Source organism: Mycteria americana, chromosome 6 (assembly GCF_035582795.1).
Source record: "Mycteria americana isolate JAX WOST 10 ecotype Jacksonville Zoo and Gardens chromosome 6, USCA_MyAme_1.0, whole genome shotgun sequence".
Classification (NCBI taxonomy): Eukaryota; Metazoa; Chordata; class Aves; order Ciconiiformes; family Ciconiidae; genus Mycteria; species Mycteria americana.
The window spans coordinates 19,276,542-19,295,961 of NC_134370.1; the positions used below are offsets into that span (position 1 = coordinate 19,276,542).

The 19,420-nt window shown below is 37.5% G+C and overlaps 1 protein-coding gene across 1 annotated transcript in view; it reads left to right on the plus strand.

Moving 5' to 3' along the window:
- PDE6C (phosphodiesterase 6C) overlaps positions 1-19,420 on the plus strand; it is a 33,536-nt gene that overhangs the window by 5,285 nt on the left and 8,831 nt on the right. Inside the window, exons 2-15 of the mRNA XM_075504823.1 lie at positions 8,796-8,948; positions 9,063-9,152; positions 9,383-9,523; positions 10,100-10,174; positions 10,281-10,345; positions 10,457-10,523; positions 11,280-11,327; positions 11,531-11,680; positions 12,369-12,512; positions 12,596-12,664; positions 15,791-15,937; positions 16,322-16,429; positions 16,537-16,646; positions 19,299-19,386. Coding sequence (XP_075360938.1) covers positions 8,796-8,948; positions 9,063-9,152; positions 9,383-9,523; positions 10,100-10,174; positions 10,281-10,345; positions 10,457-10,523; positions 11,280-11,327; positions 11,531-11,680; positions 12,369-12,512; positions 12,596-12,664; positions 15,791-15,937; positions 16,322-16,429; positions 16,537-16,646; positions 19,299-19,386 — 1,455 coding nt within the window. The remainder of the gene's footprint in view (positions 1-8,795; positions 8,949-9,062; positions 9,153-9,382; positions 9,524-10,099; positions 10,175-10,280; positions 10,346-10,456; positions 10,524-11,279; positions 11,328-11,530; positions 11,681-12,368; positions 12,513-12,595; positions 12,665-15,790; positions 15,938-16,321; positions 16,430-16,536; positions 16,647-19,298; positions 19,387-19,420) is intronic.

The following is a 19,420-nucleotide window of genomic DNA, read 5'->3' on the forward strand; positions in this document are numbered from 1 at the left end:
TTAGGACTTCCTCCTTAAAGAATGTCCAGCCTTCCTGGACCCCTTTGCCCATAAGGGCTGCCTCCCAGGGGACTCTCTCGACCAGTCTCCTAAACAGGCCGAAGTCTGCCCTCCGGAAGTCTAAGGTGGCAGTTTTGCTGACCCCCCTCGCTGCTTCTCCATGTATCAAAAACTCTATCATTTCATGATCGCTCTGCCCAAGACAGCCTCCAACCATCACATCGCTCACAAGTCCTTCTCTGTTCGTGAACAAGAGGCACCTTCCCTCGTTGGCTCACTCACCAGCTGTGTCAGGAAGTTATCTGCCACACGCTCCAGGAACCTCCTGGACTGTTTCCTCTCTGCTGTATTGTATTTCCAGCAGACATCCGGCAGGTTGAAGTCCCCCACAAGAACAAGGGCTAGCAATCGTGAGGCTTCACCCAGCTGCTTATAGAATAGTTCATCTGTCTCCTCATCCTGGTTGGGGGGTCTGTAACAGACTCCCACCACAATATCTGCCTTGTTGGCCTTCCCCCTGATTCTTACCCATAAACACTCCACCCTATCATCACCATCATCGAGCTCTAATCTTACCCATAAACACTCCACCCTATCATCATCATCATCGAGCTCATTCCCAGGGTCTGTCAGAGGATGTGACTCAAATATTCCAAAGTAAAATACTAGACTGCATAAAATTTGCTATGTCCATTAGTATTCTTTAAATATTAACTGATAACACGGACAACACGATAAAGAAGAGTACAATTACCTTACATCTTTTGCTAAGGCACTATTTCCAAATAGAACTAAAAACTAAGAAATAGTTAAACAAGGAGCATGCCTTCTGGGGAATCAAAATCTCACATTCTCAGCCTGTAAGAACCAATAATAAAGGCTATATATATATTTGTTTTAATCCATCATGTATTTAAATTATTGCATTATTCATTTTAATTCAGAGATATTTGAAGACAAAGATTTAACTGAGGATTGGAAACTCAAGAAATAATATTCATGGTTATAGTAGAGTATAAAATTATATAAATGGTGAAAAAATGCTTCAAAAGAAGTGAAGTCTTTTGGATTAGATCCACAAAGAGACTTAAATGTTCTGATGCTGAAATAACAAGCCCTCATTTTCAGAGGTCCTGCACTGGAATCCACAACCCCCAGTGAAGTGAAGAAACAACAGAGCATGGAGATATTCTGGCGCTTCCAACTCAGATTAAGCAGCCAGAGCAGTGATTGTTGTGGCACCTAATTTAACCACTGGAAACCTATCATACAAAACAACTTAAATACATCTTCAAGTTGCAAGCACTTGTATCATCCCTTTGTAAACTGAGCCAGCTTCAGTTTGCAGGAGTCTTTCTTTTCTGGGAGCTCTACTTCTCTGTAATGCAAGGGTGGGAGAGACTTTAATTCCAGGCCTGTCTGAAGTGAGAGGAGTTTCAGATTTATGGGAATGTGCTGGTCCCCAGACTCCAGGCTGCCTGAGCCTGGACTGAGGAAGAAGAGACACTCCATCCCTCTTCTTGAATCTACACCAAATTGTAAAATAAATTAAAGATTATTTGAAGAGGGGAGAGAAAAGAGCGAAGGGAAGCATGGTTTTGCAGTTCAGTGGTTCAAACTCCCATGTGGCAGTGAGGAGACCTGGACACCAAACTGTTGTCCAGCTGCTGTGTGTAAACAGTTGCTCTGGTAACACACAGCAGTGGTCCTGGGACCAGGCGTTGGTGTTAGACTTCCTTCTAGGACAAGAAGACATTGCTGGAATCAGGCACATCCATGTCAAAAATATGAAGCAGTGGGAAAGCATGAGAGAGAGCAAGATGGTCGATGGCACAACTGGTTGCCCTGAAAATGGAAAGAATGGAGTCACTTTGTGGTGGAGCTGGTAGCAGGGCAGTCACTTGCTAATAAGATGTCTGAGTTCTCAACTCACGTTCTGCTAGTCACCTCACAATGTGATCTTGGAGAAGAAACGCAAATATCCAATGTATTGACAAGGCAGAGTATGTTAAAAAAAGCTTCAAAGGCCAGAGGAAGATTGTTAAAGTAATATTAGAGGGAAATTCTTGAGAAACAAACTCAGAGTTGTTAAGATGAGAAGAAATGAGAGCAAAGATACACAATACTACAGAAGTACTGCCTTCCTGAATGTCTGGAAAGTAATGAGAATTGAAAGGAACAATCCCAAGATAAACTAAAAATGGGGAAAAGATGGAGAGGTAGCCTTTTACCTGGGAAGAACTTGCATTGTAAATGTTAATGTCTGCTCCTCCATTTTATCTTACCATCTTGATAATAAAAAACAGATTGTCATAAACTCACACTCAATATAGTAAATATTAACTGGAAAAATGGAAATGTATTCCAATCTGTTATAAAGATAAAGATTCAGTCAACTTACAAGAAAATATTTTAACACAGGAACAAATTTCTATTAATTGTGCCTTCCAGAAGAAAAACCCAAACCTTTAATTCTTTCCTTGAATTAACTCGTGTTAAAAGAGGAAAGCTCCCAAAACTGAAGAAATAATGAACATTAAAAATTAAAATGAAAAGCTCCCTTTTAGCCTAATTTTCTTGTTTTATGTGAAAAAAATACTTAAAGCAATATAATACAGATTCAATTTCAAAAAGTTGCAAAATAGCCACTACATATGGCAAATAACAAGCAGATATTTCAGTGACATTAAATGCTGTTAAATATATATTAATTTCTACTTGATTCAGTTTCAAAACTCTAGTGATCTTGAAGGTAGCAAAGTCAATTTGTTCTGTTATGCTAGTAAGTTACACGTCAAAATGTAGTTGTTTTATATCCCTGACAATACATGATTTTTTGAGTGTGGCCTAATGAATGGCCAACTCATTTAGCTAATTGGTGTTGGTTTTGAATCAGACTGATGACATTTTTGTAGCTGATGGTAGGTACTTTTTATTTTCCATTCATACTCAATTATATCATTATGAAACAAAAACATTTGTGAGTTGAAATTAGGATAAGCAGAAATAAGAGATGAAACAATATAGCACACCAATACCACCTACTCAATGGTAAAAATTTTGTCTGAGAAATCTGAGCCAATGCAAGACAAACAGTGGGAGAACAAAATATCAGGAAGAGGAGAAAATACTGCAGGGCTACCAGAAAGAAAAACAGAAACATGTAAAGATGGTGGAAATAAATGTGTGATAATGATGAGAGTGTGACACCAGCTCCTGATGTCACAGGTTCCTCTGGTTCCTGTTCCAGTAGTGATCCAAACCCACCCCTGGTCATCACACATCCAAAGGATGATGTTTTTTAACCAGTCTGAGCTCATCTATCCAACCCAGAACCTCCAGCCCTGCATGAGCAAAGTAGTCATAACTGCAGGGGGTCCCAGAAAGCCATTCTTCCTCTGTGCTTTATAAGAGGAAAGAGGTGGAGGAAATAGGCATCTGCTCTCTTGGCACTACCACCTCAGCTGCAGGATTAAGCCTTACCACTTCTCAGCTGTGATATTTGATGCACTGCGCCAAACTCAAAATGGAGAGGTCGGCTGCACAGCAGATGCTAACACGTCACTTGGAGTCAACACAAGAAGGAAGGAACAGTAAGAGTTTTTTGAATGGGAGTAATGGTGATGGTGATATGAAAACCAAGGTGTAGATGTCATCTGTGGGACATGAACAAAACAGCATCATGCTGCTTCGTAGCAAGACCCTCAGTGAAGGAAGCAAAGGTTTATGGGAAAGTCTAATTTCCTAACATTTCAAACCACATGTGTAATGAAGATGCTGATGGTGTGCCAAATGAAAAGCAATTGGGAATAAGCGAGTATACTGGAGATGTTGAGAAGCCTCGGTACTAACAACTTTGAGCTGCTGTTCCTATTACCTCAAATCAACCAGAGCAGTGAATCTTCAGCCTGACTAGCTGAACAGGGAAGAGGGATCCTTGTTCCCTTACACTTTTGTTTTGAGTTGCTTTTCACACTTCTCCATTTCTCTGTCTTTCCTGCATTTGTATAAATTACATACTTTTGCATGTGCAATGGAAACCAAATTAACAAGGGTTACACTATCTCATTACTCACAATAGTTTTTGCATTTTCTGATCAAATGTACACTCAACAAATAATTTACACTGCAGACTTTGACCTGGAGTATCCAATAGTGTCAAACTCACTTGCCTCAGGCTGCATTTTGTCGTTAATCCAATCAGAAATGCTCAAGGCTTAGCTCGGTGTTCTGGAGCACAGTGTAGCAAATCCTAAGAGATCCTAAGATTGGGAGGTGTACTTCCTTTACTAAATACTGTAGGATGGTTCAATGAACATTAGAATGATGGTCTTCGTCATCTTTAAGCTTGGCATAGAATAAAGCCTGTGAAAGGTTAGAAATTTTTGCAGAGCTCTTTTTCATAGTTTGCTTAAAGAATTGTGGGATATCTAAAACCTGCCAATGAAGGAGAATTCATCATGAAAGAAATTAGGTCTTTAAAAACTGGTAAAAGAAAACATAGAAGAACATATCACTCCCAAGAAAGGAAACAAGATCTGCAGGGAGAGCCGTGAAATGAGAGACACAAGATGGTTCCTTCTGGGCAGGAAGGAATAACTGCCATCAATAACAACTTTTCAGAAACAATAAAGTAACACTGATTTTTTTTAAAAAAACAAGCTACATAATCATAAAGTATTATCTGCTTATATATTTTTTTAAAATTAACTTTCTTCTCAAAATGCCTGTGGTTCCCAGGGGAGTGAATTTTTCTAATTTATATTTATTTTACCTTATTACAGACATGAACTTACAGTTGTTTAGCTACAATTCAGAATCAGATGTGGTATAATCTCAGTAAGCAAGTTTATCTGTAACTGCCATATGAGGAAAAGAAAGATTATTTTTAGAAAGAATGGCCTTATTTTGCCCTTTCACACTGTGTAATCACACTGTTTTCACAACAGTGAATTCTGATTTAGTAAATTCCACTGGTAGCTATGAGATGGAAATTAGGCTTATAAAACTTAAAGGAACTGAAAAGTGGAGGCCAAATGATCTAAACATAGGGCATTATATTGATATTTCATTGGTAAGAGGTTTATAATAATAATAATGTATATTAGTGTTGGTAAGTTACAGTGAGATAAAACTGGTGTCATGGTTTAGAGAATCAAGAAACATGAATTAGCTACTAATTTCAAGTGTGTAGGCTAGATCCATAGTAGCCTGCCAAACCCCTCTCCAGTTGCCTTCTATCACCCATAACAGAAAGATGAATACAAAGAGGCGTCCTGATTTTCCACTCCTGTATGCTGGTGCTAGCTTAGTGCAAATCCAGGACATGTTACACATCTTAGGATATATCTACAGAACTGATCATTGTACAGTAAATGGCTAGGTATCTTAGCTTTAACTGGAGCTAGTAGAAAATGCTTGCAAATGTACTACAGTTAGGGAGTTATCAACAGATTGCCTTTCCCTCATTTTTTTTGAAAACCTATTTTATGATTCAACCGAGAGCTGAAATTTCACAACATTGCTCTGAAAGATGGTTGGATTCATAAGATTAGGCTCAAATAGACTAAGTGTCCACACTCATATATTCATAGGAGCACTAAGATGCTCTTCTGGCTCTGGTACTGCAAAGCACATTTCTGGCTTATTTGTCTATGAACTTGATTTTCCAGACATTGTGAAAAGTGATTTTCTTTGAAAACAAAAGCAGCTTATGTTCTCAAGAGAAAACATTTTAAAACCTTGATTGGAAATAAAGGCTTCAAAACTCCTAGCAATTATATGCAAAATATTAAATAATGAAAAGCCTAAATCTAAGCACAAATTTTTGCTTGTATATGCAAATAATGTGTGATAGGAGTCTTTATATATGCTGTGGGAATGCTGCCAATGTGTTACGAGGTATTTATATCTTTCTGCATTGCACTATCCAGGCACAATTCAGGATGGTTTGTGGTTACTGAACTTCTTGTTTATTAACACAGACTTGCATTCTTTAAAATTTTCCTAACCTCTGCAAAAATTGTATGACCAAAGTGCTTCTATGGAACACTTCTGAACACCACTGCTTGTACCTTCAGACTGGACTTATTAAACAAATTAAGACTCAGCAGCTGTGTCCTGCTGATTCAGCTCACTTGGTGTATATAGGTCCCTTTTAAGTATTCAGAAATCCAGGAGTGTCTGAAGTAATATTTATTCCCTCATAGCAGCATACAGCACTCTAAAATCAGGAACCTGGGCCTCGCCATTATGCTAGATGCTCTTGGTGAGGCGGAGGGACTACAAAACAGGGTCAAATTCTCTATCTGATTTACTTTATTTTGAATGGCTAAAACAGTCATTGTTACTGAAGCCCAAAAACACACCCAAACCCAGAATGGTTGTGTCCGTTGGTAATACATCTCAGAGAAAATCAAGTTATTTCCATGCAATAACATACTCCTTTAGAAGACTGCAGGACAGTATTTGATTCTTACATAGAAGAGACAGATTGACTGGCATTTTCCCTGGATGTCTGTTAAGTGAGATACCTTTCTCTGAGAAAAACAGAAAACAACAACTCAGGGAAAGTTTGACAGAAATAGAGAAAACATCCCCTCTTCACCTGGACAATATATTCGGAACTGGCACTTTCCAGGGACCCAAATACAGCCTGATACACTGAACTAGAAAAAAAACATATTGGTTACTTATATTCTTCTCAAGGGGATTTATGGTGATGACACAGGCTGTCCTTAAGAGAATCAATTCTCTGTAAGAGAGCCCAGTTGGTAAATACAGAAAAGACATTTCAGAGTTACTTCCACACATTTAATTCTTTCACAGAAACGCAGTCCTAGAAGGAAATCTAAAATGCCAATGTAAAAGATGGGCTGTCTAAAGACTATGAAGAACTGAAGAAAAAAAAACCCCTAACATTTTGAACACATAATAAAATCCAGTCTACCTTCTCAGGGTTGTATATGCTATAAATTCAACAAATACCAGAAACAATTGCTAAGAGGGAAGAGGGGAAAAAAGAAATTAAGAGGAAAGATCCAAATAGTAGACAAACAATTTTAGTTCTAGCCTTTCCTAGCCTTTTCATGCTTGATTTTACAACCTAGAAAATGTTTGTTTGTTTGTTTGCTTGCTTGTTTAAGTAACTTTGTGTATAATTTATGAAAGTAGAAATTCCATTATGCATCCTGCAACATTCTCCAGCCCATCAGCAAGGAAGAGACCTTGAGATTCCCCATGCAGATCTTGGCTGCCTAAGCTAATGCAGTAATTAATAGCAGCAATATGTATCGGCTCTGTGGGTAGACATGCACTAACAAGTCAGTCACTTTATAAGTGGGTTCACAAATACATGCTAACAGCAGGGGATTGGTAAGGTTTGGGAACCTTGGTTCCAGGTGAATGTCCTTAAAGCAGGACTCCTTTGGCCCCTCTCTGGCCGGCTGCCGTTCCTATCCATGGTGTTATAATGTAGTCTGTAGTCTTCCCTGGTTACCAGGCTACTTGCCACCTCTTGACATTCTCATTTAGCACCAACTGCTCATCACCTTGAGAAATCAGAAGCAGACCTGTTAAAGGAAATTCAGGGAGAATCTGCCATTGACTGTAGACCAGGACTTGAGTGCTCATTGCTCTGAAGAAGAAGTTTGAGCAGTGACTTGTCAGAAGTGGCAGATGCGAGGGGATGGAAAAGGCTCATGAAGACAGAATCTGGCTATTTTAGCTGCTTAGTAGAACCATGTCCCTTCTCAGTACGCACATATTCACAGATTTCAATCCCCCAACTCATAACTCAGCTCATTTAGATGTATTATCATAAGAACATCACAAAACAAAACAACCCTTGACAAACAGATTTCCCTGACAAATTTCAAATCCCTTTTTTAAAGAGAACACGAAGGCATTTCAAAGAAAACACCAATAATTTCTTTGATATGAGGAAACGAAACAGTTTTCCATGAAACATGAACTAGTTTCCCAGTATTTTTTACATAGAAGAATGAAAAGAAAAGCTTTTACTAAACCCTCCTCAGCACTCAGTTTCAAGGATGAAATTGGTGGGGTAGTTAGTTGTAGCTCATTCATTAGTCACGTGGTCTCATTCCCACGGGATCACACATCCAACAAAAGCAGCTCTGAGTCCTGATCCCCCTGGCCCTACACCCCCCCATTCACCAGAAAAGCATGTTGGGCTGGGAGCAGCAGGAAGGGGAGTCTGTCAGACAGGAAGGGGTAAGAAACGGTTCAGCCAGATGCGTACCTGCTGGGGATGCCTCTCTGCCAGAAGCATTTTTAGCCATATACATTCAGAACAGACAGTAGTTTTAAACATTGTGTAATGGGACATTATAATTAATGTTATCTACAGAAATAATTAAATAATAATAAATATTAACATAGCTATGAAGTAATTCTCTTACATGCAAGCCATGTGTATTAGACTCTCAGGTAGCCAGAAAGTTGTATTACTCTCTCCTTTATTCTAGATTTTCCCATGTTTTTAATTCCTCAAATTCCTCAAATTCCTCATCATTCTAATAAAAACCTGCACAGAACTTGATTTCAGAAGCTATATTCATAACCAACACCTAAGTCAAGCTTGTACATATAACTCTGCAAGACTGGTTAAATAATGATAATGGTTTTTTGCGAGTATAAACCTACTGCAGCGTGAAACTGTGCTCACAGTATTGCAAACATAAATTATCAAATGAAATGATAATTTGCTCTTGGCGTGGTAACTAATTGTTACGTGTTTCATTTGTGTGTGTTTTTTTTTTCTTTTCTTTCAGAACAACCATTTTTCTGACTTTCTGGACAAAAAAACTGGTTATACAACAATCAATATGTTGGCAACCCCAGTTATGCAGGGTAAAGAGGTGCTTGCTGTTGTGATGGCACTCAACAAATTAAATGCCACTGAGTTCTCAAAAGAGGATGAAGAGGTAATAACCTCAAACGTCACACAACAGTACAGTTGTTAGTTCAACAAGTAGTTTGAGTGAATCTACCTCTTGATTTGATACTTTTGTCTTATTTTTGCTCTTTGTCATTTTTAGGTCTTTAAAAAATACCTCAATTTTATATCTTTTGTCCTAAGAAATCATCATACAACATATCTCTACAATATTGAATCCCGAAGAAGTCAGGTATAGAAGAATTCATTAATGTTTATACTTCATTTTTGTGTGAAACCATTATTATTCCCACTATTTTATATTCTTGCAAACTTATTGAAGTAAGGATAGCATCTATTTAATTTTTTTATTTGATAATAGTAAGGCACCCTATTATTTTATTCTGGAATGCCTAGGATTCATATGTTTATGTTTTCTTACTGTTGTGAACATTTACACTCTTTCTCTTTTGTTGTAAATAGATGCTTTTGTGGTCTGCCAACAAAGTATTTGAAGAGCTAACGGATATAGAACGGCAGTTTCACAAAGCACTGTATACTATTCGAATGTATTTGAATTGTGAAAGATACTCTGTTGGTCTGCTGGACATGACTAAAGAGAAGGTAACAATCATTTTGCCTACTTGCTAGAAATGTGCTACTCCTAACTTTAAGTTATAAAATCCATCCTTCTAATTCATTTATTCTGCATATTTCTAGTGCGTGTCTCTCCAAGACACAAAGTTACCATGCTTTCTAACCCTTTGGGATAATTTATATAAAATCTATCCATGTTACAAAAATTACATGCAAAATATAAGCATGGCAAAGGATACAACCACAATAAACATAAAGGCTAATTCTGAAATGATTTTTCATATTAATAATTCCATGTGAGAAAGGGTAGAAGAGAGAAGTGCAGGTCTGATTATTACTTTATAAATACCTGCCTTTTAAAACAACAAATAAGCTGTACAACCATCCAGGGATAAGCTTCAGATTAGCCTGCAATTTACTGGCAAGCATTTCTTGCCTGGAATATATTTAACAATATTTTCTTAATATTGTCTGAAATGTGACCATAGAACAGCTATGTAGAAGGAAAAATAAAATTGCTATCCACAGATGTCATGTTATCTATGAATACAGAACTGATTTTTTTGTTTTCCTTTTGCTAAAACCTGTGTATCATTTTCTCAGGAGTTCTATGATGAGTGGCCAATCCGACTGGGGGAGGCAGAGCCCTACAAAGGCCCTAAGACACCTGATGGACGAGTGAGGATATTAATTTTTCTTTTTATGAATCTTAATTTTAACCTTAATTTTAATCTTAAATTTGAGGCTGTACAGGTCACCTACATGTTTTTCTCTTTTTATTTAGGAAGTCAATTTTTATAAGATTATTGACTATATTTTACATGGAAAAGAAGAAATCAAAGTAATTCCGTGAGTATTCATTGGCAGCCTGCGAATGTGTGGTAATTAGATATATTGCTGGGATAGAATAATAACATGTCTGTATTGTAGAAATCATTTAATTTCATTCTCTCTCTAAAGGTCACCTCCAGCAGATCACTGGTGTCTTGTCAGTGGATTGCCAACATATGTTGCTGAAAATGGATTTGTAAGTTCATAGCAAAAATAAAAACTAAAAGTTTTAGTTCATGCAGTTCTTCTGATTGAACAAAAAAAACCCCCAAACTTCCCCATGACCAAAAACCTCCACAAAAATACCGTGCTGCTTCCATTGTCATTGGTCCCCAGTGAAATCACGTGAATCAGTAGTCTGGATGGAGACAAGCCCTCAGCACAAACGGCCAAAGCATCAGGAAAATTTCCCTCTGACTGTGGTGACATCAGAGGAATAACATGTGCATCTGATGTCACTTTCCAGGTGTGCTAACTAAGTCTCACAACAAAATGTCAAAGTAAGAAAATAATTGTATACACAGTTTTTAAATTTTCTTTTTTTTCTTATCTCTTCTTGCGTAGACAATATACATAATTCAAAGTTGTGATGTATGACAGTTATTAGTAATCCAATGGCATTTTTAATAGCAGTAAGGACAGAGCCCTCGGTACTCAGTTATTTCTTTCTATAAACCCTCATGCCATTTTAAACTGGAAGTGATTTTCTTAACCAATATGCTTATGCACTGCAAGACATCGTACATGAGGGACTTTGCTACAAGCACTCCAGAATGACGTCTGTTAGAATAACCGCATCTAATTTAATAGGAACAGTTTTAATTTCTGTAGCTAGCTAGGGTGCTCACTGTTGTTAGCTTAGAAAATAAATATGCCTTTTTAAAATATCAGGCCAAGTCTTGGTGCACATTATATTCCATTTAAACAATGTCTCCTTTTCTTTATGCTGCAGATTTGTAACATGATGAATGCACCAGCAGATGAATATTTCACATTTCAGGTAATTCCAGTAATGTTAATAATTATGGACATTGTAGAAAAATATGCTAATGCTTTCCACCAATTAGTTATACAGTTGATTACATAAATAATTTCTCCTTTGTTTTTGATGCACAGGTCTTAGCGTTACATTCCTATATCAATAGCTGTATTGCTACTTTCAAATAAATATACAACATTTCCTGTTCTTTGGCTTTTCTACAGAAAGGACCAGTGGATGAGACTGGATGGGTTATCAAAAATGTCCTGTCATTGCCTATTGTCAACAAAAAAGAAGAAATTGTGGGAGTTGCAACATTTTACAATAGGAAAGACGGAAAACCTTTTGATGAATATGATGAACAGATCATTGAAGTAAGCTTAATAAGATTAGAGGCTTTAAGGAGCCATATGATGTTAATAAAAATATTATTGTAAAAAGTTATTTTAAAATGTCTAAAAATTTTCAAATAGGCTATATTAACATCTACTCAAATGTCTATCTTCTTCACTATACAGTTTCTTAAGAATCAGAAATTGTATTTCCCTTTATAAACCTGAAAATTTATGAGAGATCATTTACATTCCAATAATGAACAAAAGTCAGATATAATTTTATTTTTAATCATTGGACTTTTTAGTGATGGTCAGCATCTCCTAATTAGCAGTAGGTAAGCAGGTATGGCGTGCTGCTTGCCAATGGCTATCATGCCTGTGATCATGGGAGTTCCCAGAGCATTCATGATCACATGTACTTGGGCAAGATAAGATGCTACACAGTGTATCCAAGTCCACCCAGCTAACTTAAGCCTCATAAGCCTCAAAGTCCTGTATACAAAATGGGAATATGGGCCCTTAATTACTAGGATGAGACAATGTCATTAAAAGCCATGAGGTGCTAACAGAACCTGTTGACAGAAGGTAAAGGCCTCTAACAAGTAGAGTTACACATTACTTTTCAAAGGGCACTACCAGAAACTGGAGTTTAAGAAAAGTAAGTTCAAATTGTCAGTTTAATTTTATTGTCATGGTGTCATCTCCACTTTGCTTCGCTTTGTTCCAGACTCTCACACAGTTCCTGGGGTGGTCTGTTTTAAATACTGACACTTATGAGAAAATGAACAAGCTTGAAAACAGGAAAGACATTGCTCAGGAAATGCTTATGTACCAGACAAAGGCCACCCCTTCTGAAGTTGAATCTATACTGGTAAGTTTCTGTCCACAGTCACAAAATTAAAGTAGGAAATTTGCTACACAAAACCTGAATTTCTTACTCATTTCCATTTTTAGAAATACAAGGAGAAATTAAATGTAAACAGTATAGAAGAATGTGATCAAAAGGATCTTATCAGGATTTTGGTAAGTCATTAAAATGAAAATTCTGGTAGCGTGTTTATCTCCGATAGTAATGTGTCCTCATTATTGAAGAAGTTGTGTGTAGCCAAATACTGATTAATACAATTGATTTTAGCTATCAATTCCACAAGCTAGATGGAGTTGATTTAATAATACATCTTCAATCTCTTTGGGTCTTCTACATGCAGACCCCACTGTTACCTACAGGGAAACATTCTGTCCTAAATATATGTCAACAGACTTGGATAGTCAGAGTTATATAGAAATGTTTATATGAATTAACATTTAAAATGTTTAACTTCTTTAAATATCCATGGGGACAGTGCTACACCTATAACTGAATTTATTTAATTTTGAAAATAAAAGAAGGGACATTGATGTAAGGTTACTTTCATTCTGAGTAAAAGAGCACATGTAGGAGTGTCCGGTGGAACTAACCTACTTTCAGATTAATTTTCCTGCATTTCATTAGGCAGAGAAGTCCAAAGACAGTGATCAGTGACTTCACAGTGACAAAACAGATTTGACCTAATCAGTTAAAACTCTTCTACTGCTAAAATAAAAATGAGTAACTTTCTTTTCCAGATAGTGCAGTCCTCTGGCTGCCTTAGTATTTCAATTTAGAAAGGGATCACCTTTTTGGAGGAAAACTCCTGTTTGTGCTCACTTACTGCACTTTGTTTTTTCTTGTGGAGCAGTCCTGGAGCACATGCACTGGTTTACTTTATCTGAAACAAACAAAACTCAAAGATGTGCTTCAGGAAAACACTGAATGAACTCCCACTGTTAGTGGATCAAAACAGAGCTAGGCTGAAGAAAAAAGGTCAAATACACACAAAGCTGTTGAATTCCAGTACCAACCACTTCACATATTTCCTCCTATTACACTACATTTGCTAATGTAGACATAGCCATAGGGAAAAGATCTCATTAAACTATTTTTAGTTATGTACATGTGCATGCCAGAATGCAATGGTGTAAAGGTTTTACTGGCTCCCACAAAACAGATGCTCACACAGCTTACAAGTGGTGAAACCAAAAAACATCAACAGACTGTGTGTAGCTTCACATACGTTTTAAAGTAAATTTAATTTAGTTGCATGAAGAATTGCAAAAATTAATAGATAAACATTATAAAATCTCTCTACTGGTAGAGCAACAAGTGATTATTATGGTACAGGCTCCAAATGTAAAAACATAATACTGGTATGAATTTTTAAATCTCCAAAAAGCAATTAAAATGAGCTCTCTCAACATTGTGGAGTCACAAATTCAAAGGTCTAATATCCTCTGCACTGCCAAGGCTACATGCAAATGCTTTATCCTATTATAAGACCTGGAATCCCAGATAGCTAATGGGATAAAGCAGGTGTTTCTAGATCTGATGATTCACAAAGTAATGGGTCTTAAAACACCACTGCTCCAGATTTCCTTGTCCTTGACCTCAGATCAGAGTAGATATAAAGGTAAATCCCAGGGAGAAGGAAATACCTTTGCATGGATGTTCAGCCTTATTTGTTGAAATATATGCATACATTCAGTCATCTTTTTTCCTTATCTGTAAAATGGAGATCATTTATAGACTACTATGGAGGAAGGGAGTAATTGTGATCATATAATCTATTTTTTGTGTTGCATCAGACTTCCCTGAATTAATTCTTGTTTGGATTGGGGCACATCCCTTAAAATATAATACCGCTCTCCCTAGGCTTTGGGATATACAGATGAAAAGTATTATAGAACAGTTCACTAATATCACTATTACCAGTTAGGATATTCAATGTGAATGTATATAATGTATACAAAATAGGCAATTTAAATTTAATACAGGCTTCTTAACTTTCATACCCTCTGCAGTTTAGAAGTTAGTATATGTTTTATAGAGGTTCTTCAATAAAGGGAAGAGCTGACCTAAGCTCAGTATCTGCCCTTCAGAGAAAGAAAAATCCCTGAATGGTATCCAGACAGCTTCTAATGAAATTTGGTACATGGGGAAAAGATTATGCACTTATACAGTCCACTACTTCTGGAACGATCCCTCATTTTCATCAGTGGTCAAGACTATTCAGAATAGACTGTTGTAAACTACAGAAAGGCAATGACTAGGATAGAATCACCACCAACTACAGCACTAGAAAATTAATTACTCTAAGGGGTTTGAAGTAAGCCATAGTAACCATGAATACTATATGCTTTGTACATTTAAGCATTGTAACAATTTTTACTTTATGCATATACTGAGATCATTCAAGAGCCAAGCAGTCAAGAATCTACTGCAAGAAGACAAATGAGAACACAAATAAGATTTGTGAATTTTTACATCTGATCTTGTAGGATTTTCCAGTCCACTTCCCATGCGCCAAATCAACCTTCCAGGTTTGTCTATTAAGTGTATATAGGCTATCACAGACAAAGAGAGACTGTCACAGGAGACAGGGTAAGACAGACTAATTTTGAGAGTTGGTTGTGGAGCAGAAACAAACCACCAGCACTCCACAGGTTAAAAAATGTACAGGAATCTTTGCTTGCCTATAGTGTCTCCAAGAGAAGACAAGGCTATGGGTAGGTAGGCATGCAAGCAAGCCTTCTGTTATTAAAAAAAATGTTGCTGTTATACGTTATTCTACGTAAAAGTAACAAATGTTTTGTTCTAGACAGGTTGGTTTTGGTCACTATATTCTTCACTATTCATAAGATCCAAAAAGGAAGAACAACACTTAACAAGAATAATTTTGGTTGTGAAAAAGATGAACTGCAGCCTTGAGACCAGGCTAAAAGTGGGAGAATCATAGGATTTTATACCAGGAAGTAGAAATTCCAAGGCCTGAGATTTCTGAACTAAGGAATTGTTGAGATGGTCACAACAAATTGTGTTGGAATTCATAGTAGGAAGAAACACCGCCTGGCCAAGACTTTTACCTATCATCTTTGAGAAGAAAGCCAGCAGTATCACGACTGTGTTTCATATTGATACACATTAGTTTGTACTGAAACCTGAGGCCTTTGAAGATATAGTAAGCATACTGTCCTTAGGCAGTGTTTCTACTGAAGTCAGAAAAGAAAATAAAAAAGTTTTTCCAACTTTGTTCTTGCCAGAAAAACCCTTGTGTTTTTGACTTTTCCTAACAGAAAGAAGAATTACCTGATCCAAAAGATTTAGAACTGTATGAATTCCGCTTCAGTGACTTTCCCGTTACAGAGCATGGCCTGATAACTTGTGGAATACGACTGTTCTTTGAGATAAATGTTGTTGAAAAGTTCAAAGTCCCAGCTGAGGTCTGATTTATTTTGTCCTGTTTACATTTATTTTAAGATAGAAGAAAAATAGCTGACTGTAGGTACTTTAATATAGAAGTAGGCAATACTAAAATATTAGTGGTATGGATAACAATCTTCCATTCTTAATTAAACCTTTGCATCTTTGTCATAAAGACTTAAAACTAATCCCGAAATTGTGTGAGCTATGGAAGGAATCAAATCAACATACATTTACATAAGCACAATTTGCTGTTTCCATGTTTAATTCACTGAAAAGCAATTATTTTCATAGAACTTGCACATTATTACACTAATTTCATAGTATGTTCCAGTAATTTTATAGGAATTTCATAATTTTGTTTCAATTAACAGCACAGTCTTAATCACTTTTGTTCGTAATAGGTCCTTACAAGATGGATGTACACAGTCAGGAAGGGTTATCGAGATATCACTTACCATAATTGGCGACATGGATTCAATGTGGGACAAACAATGTTTACTTTGCTGATGGTAACATTGCTAATATTAACCTTACATTCATTATTTAGTTTTCCTTTCAATTCCAACTGGAAAATTCAGGAAGGTACACACTCACAATTGTCTGTTTTCTTTTACAGACAGGCAAAATAAAGAAATACTATACTGATCTAGAAGCCTTTGCCATGGTTGCTGCTGCTTTCTGCCATGACATTGATCACAGAGGGACCAATAACTTGTATCAGATGAAGTAAGTACAAATGCTCAAATATATGGATAAGTAGTGTTTTTAGTGGCAAATGAAAAAAACATGTCAAAACTTGCAAAAATATAAGGTATATATTCCATATTCATCTGGCATGAATGAATGTTTATCCTACAGAAGATTTCTGCCTCAGAGCATTTGTCATGACAGCTGAAACACAAAGACAATATGCAAAAACAGAATCTTAGAAGGATCTCCTGGAGCTGCAATTCATTTTTAAGAGAGACTAAGCTCTTGCAATGCTTGAACTGTAGCAGAACCTCATGCACATGAGGCCACAAAGAAATGAGAACAGTAAATTAAAATCCCTAAGTGGATTACTTTTTTTCAAGACGGCATAAGCACTTTTCTGGAGAGGGATTCAGAATATGGCATAGACAAGGGCCAGTTTAGAGGGAGACAGGATTTAAGATGCATTCTTTTTCTCTGTTTTCTACTGTCTGATTCAACTAGCTCAGTTGTTCCCCCCACCACTCAGTTTACTGAGTGATGTAGGTCCTTTCCTGAGGTGTAATCTCCTCATGTTATACAGGATTCTGAGCTAAAGAGCTTGTGTTCTGCCACTGGGTCCACACGGCAGTAAGTCACACATCATGAGGTTAAGCTTTGCAATTCATGCTCCTTTTTGTTCTGAGAAAATATTCTAAAGGATTTCTTTGTGATTTTTCCCTTGTTTGTTATGAAACAATATTAATTAGTGGATGCTTGTTATAAAACAATATTAATTAATTTTGTTTTAAACTTACCTTTTTATTACAACATTACATATCATGGTGAGACCCACTCTTCTCCTGAAGAGTGAACAATCTACCATTTAGTCTTTTACATGATCTGTTAGGGCTGTTCTACGTACTAGCCAGAGAACACAGGCTTCTCAGAATGTCACACGTGCCAGAAGATTATAACCATAATTTTCTGAGTACAGTTTCCCACCAACTGAATGTCCAGAATGATTCATGCTCCTCCTCTGACCCTGGACACACTCCTCCCAGGAGAGGTGTTTCAGCCTGCATGCTGGAGCAGCGAAGCGAGGGGATTTTCTGATTATTCTCAGGGATTCTCCGGGTGACGTAGGAGAAAGAGAATGACAGACGCTGATTCTTATTCAACGGATTGCCTCTCATCCAAATAAGTTTAAGGGAGGTTTTAAATCTTCCTACTGTGGTCTTCCCTAGCTGAAAGCCCTCTACGTGAGGTCATATGCAGTAAAGCTATTTATAAAAGTTACCAGGCTTTACCACGACAGTCCTAATCACAAGTCAGAAAATACAGGTAGCATGTAGCAATCCGCCTTGGGTTATCTGAGGAACGGAGTTATTGGCCAAGGGAAGAAAGGAGGAAAATATACTTCCAAACATGCAGAACCACCTGGAGCCTATGTAGATAGGACACTTATCCCTTCTTCCCGCTACCCTAGTCTGATGCAGAATTTCCTCTGCTTGAAGCTTAGCCCAATGTCAGAGAAATGCTTTGGGCTCTGTGGTAAGACAGAACACACCTGAGCTGTCAGGACTTGCGCAGTCCATAAAGTGGTGATTTTGGGGGAGGAAAGGAGCCCAAGGGCATTAGAGGAATTACACTCCATTATACTGTTACTTCAGATTTAACTTACTGTCGTGGTTTAGCCCCAGACGGCAACTAAGCACCATGCAGCCGCTTGCTCACTCCCCCTCGGTGGGATGGGGAAGAGAATCGGAAGAGCAAAAGTAAGAAAACTTGAGGGTTGAGATAAAAACAGTTTAATAGGTAAAGCAAAAGCCGCGCACACAAGCAAAGCAAAGCAAGGAATTAATTCACTACTTCCCATGGTCAGGCAGGTGTTCAGCCATCTCCAGGAAAGCAGGGCTCCATCATGCGTAACGGTTACTTGGGAAGCCAAACGCCATCACTCCAAATGTCCCACCTTCTTTCTTCTTCCCCAGCTTTATATACTGAGCATGATGTCATGTGGTATGGAATAGCCCTTTGGTCAGTTTGGATCAACTATCCTGGCTGTTTCCCCTCCCAGCTTCTTCTGCACCTGGCAGAGCACGGGAAGCTGAAAAGTCCTTGACTAGTGCAGCAACAACTAAAACATCTCTGTATTATCAACACTGTTCTCAGCACAAATCCAAAACATAGCCCCATACCAGCCACTATAAAGAAAATTAACTCTATCTCAGCTGAAACCAGGACACTTACTTACAGTAAGTTAGAATCACAGGGGACATGGCCCACAGTCATTACAGACAGACAAGAGTTCAAAAGCCGTGCCACACAATAAATACTAAAAGATGCATAAAGGCTATTTTTAAGGTACATGGAAGATGCATAGATTAAACAAACAGCTAAACTGAACATGCAAGACAAAATAGAGGCACATTTTAAAAAACACAGTTTTTGAGTTTTGAGGCATCTAACTATGCCTTTGACTTTAGTGGGCACTGAACACCCAGTGCTCTCCAACTGCCATCATTACTCAGTCACAAGAGTGAAGGCAAGCAAGTTTTTTTCTTTTGCTCTGCATCGTACCAATGGTTAAGATATATAGATTAAACTATCGAACATGCAAATCAGAGGCATTTTAATCCTAAAAATCTGAATCCTGAATCAAAAATATTGCCTCCAAAATATAAAGAATTGCTTCTTTTTCAACAGGTCAGCTGCTCCGCTGGCAAAACTTCATGGCTCTTCCATTTTAGAAAGGCATCACCTAGAGTACAGTAAAACCCTACTGCAAGATGAGGTACGTCCGCATGAACCTTCTGCTCACACTGATC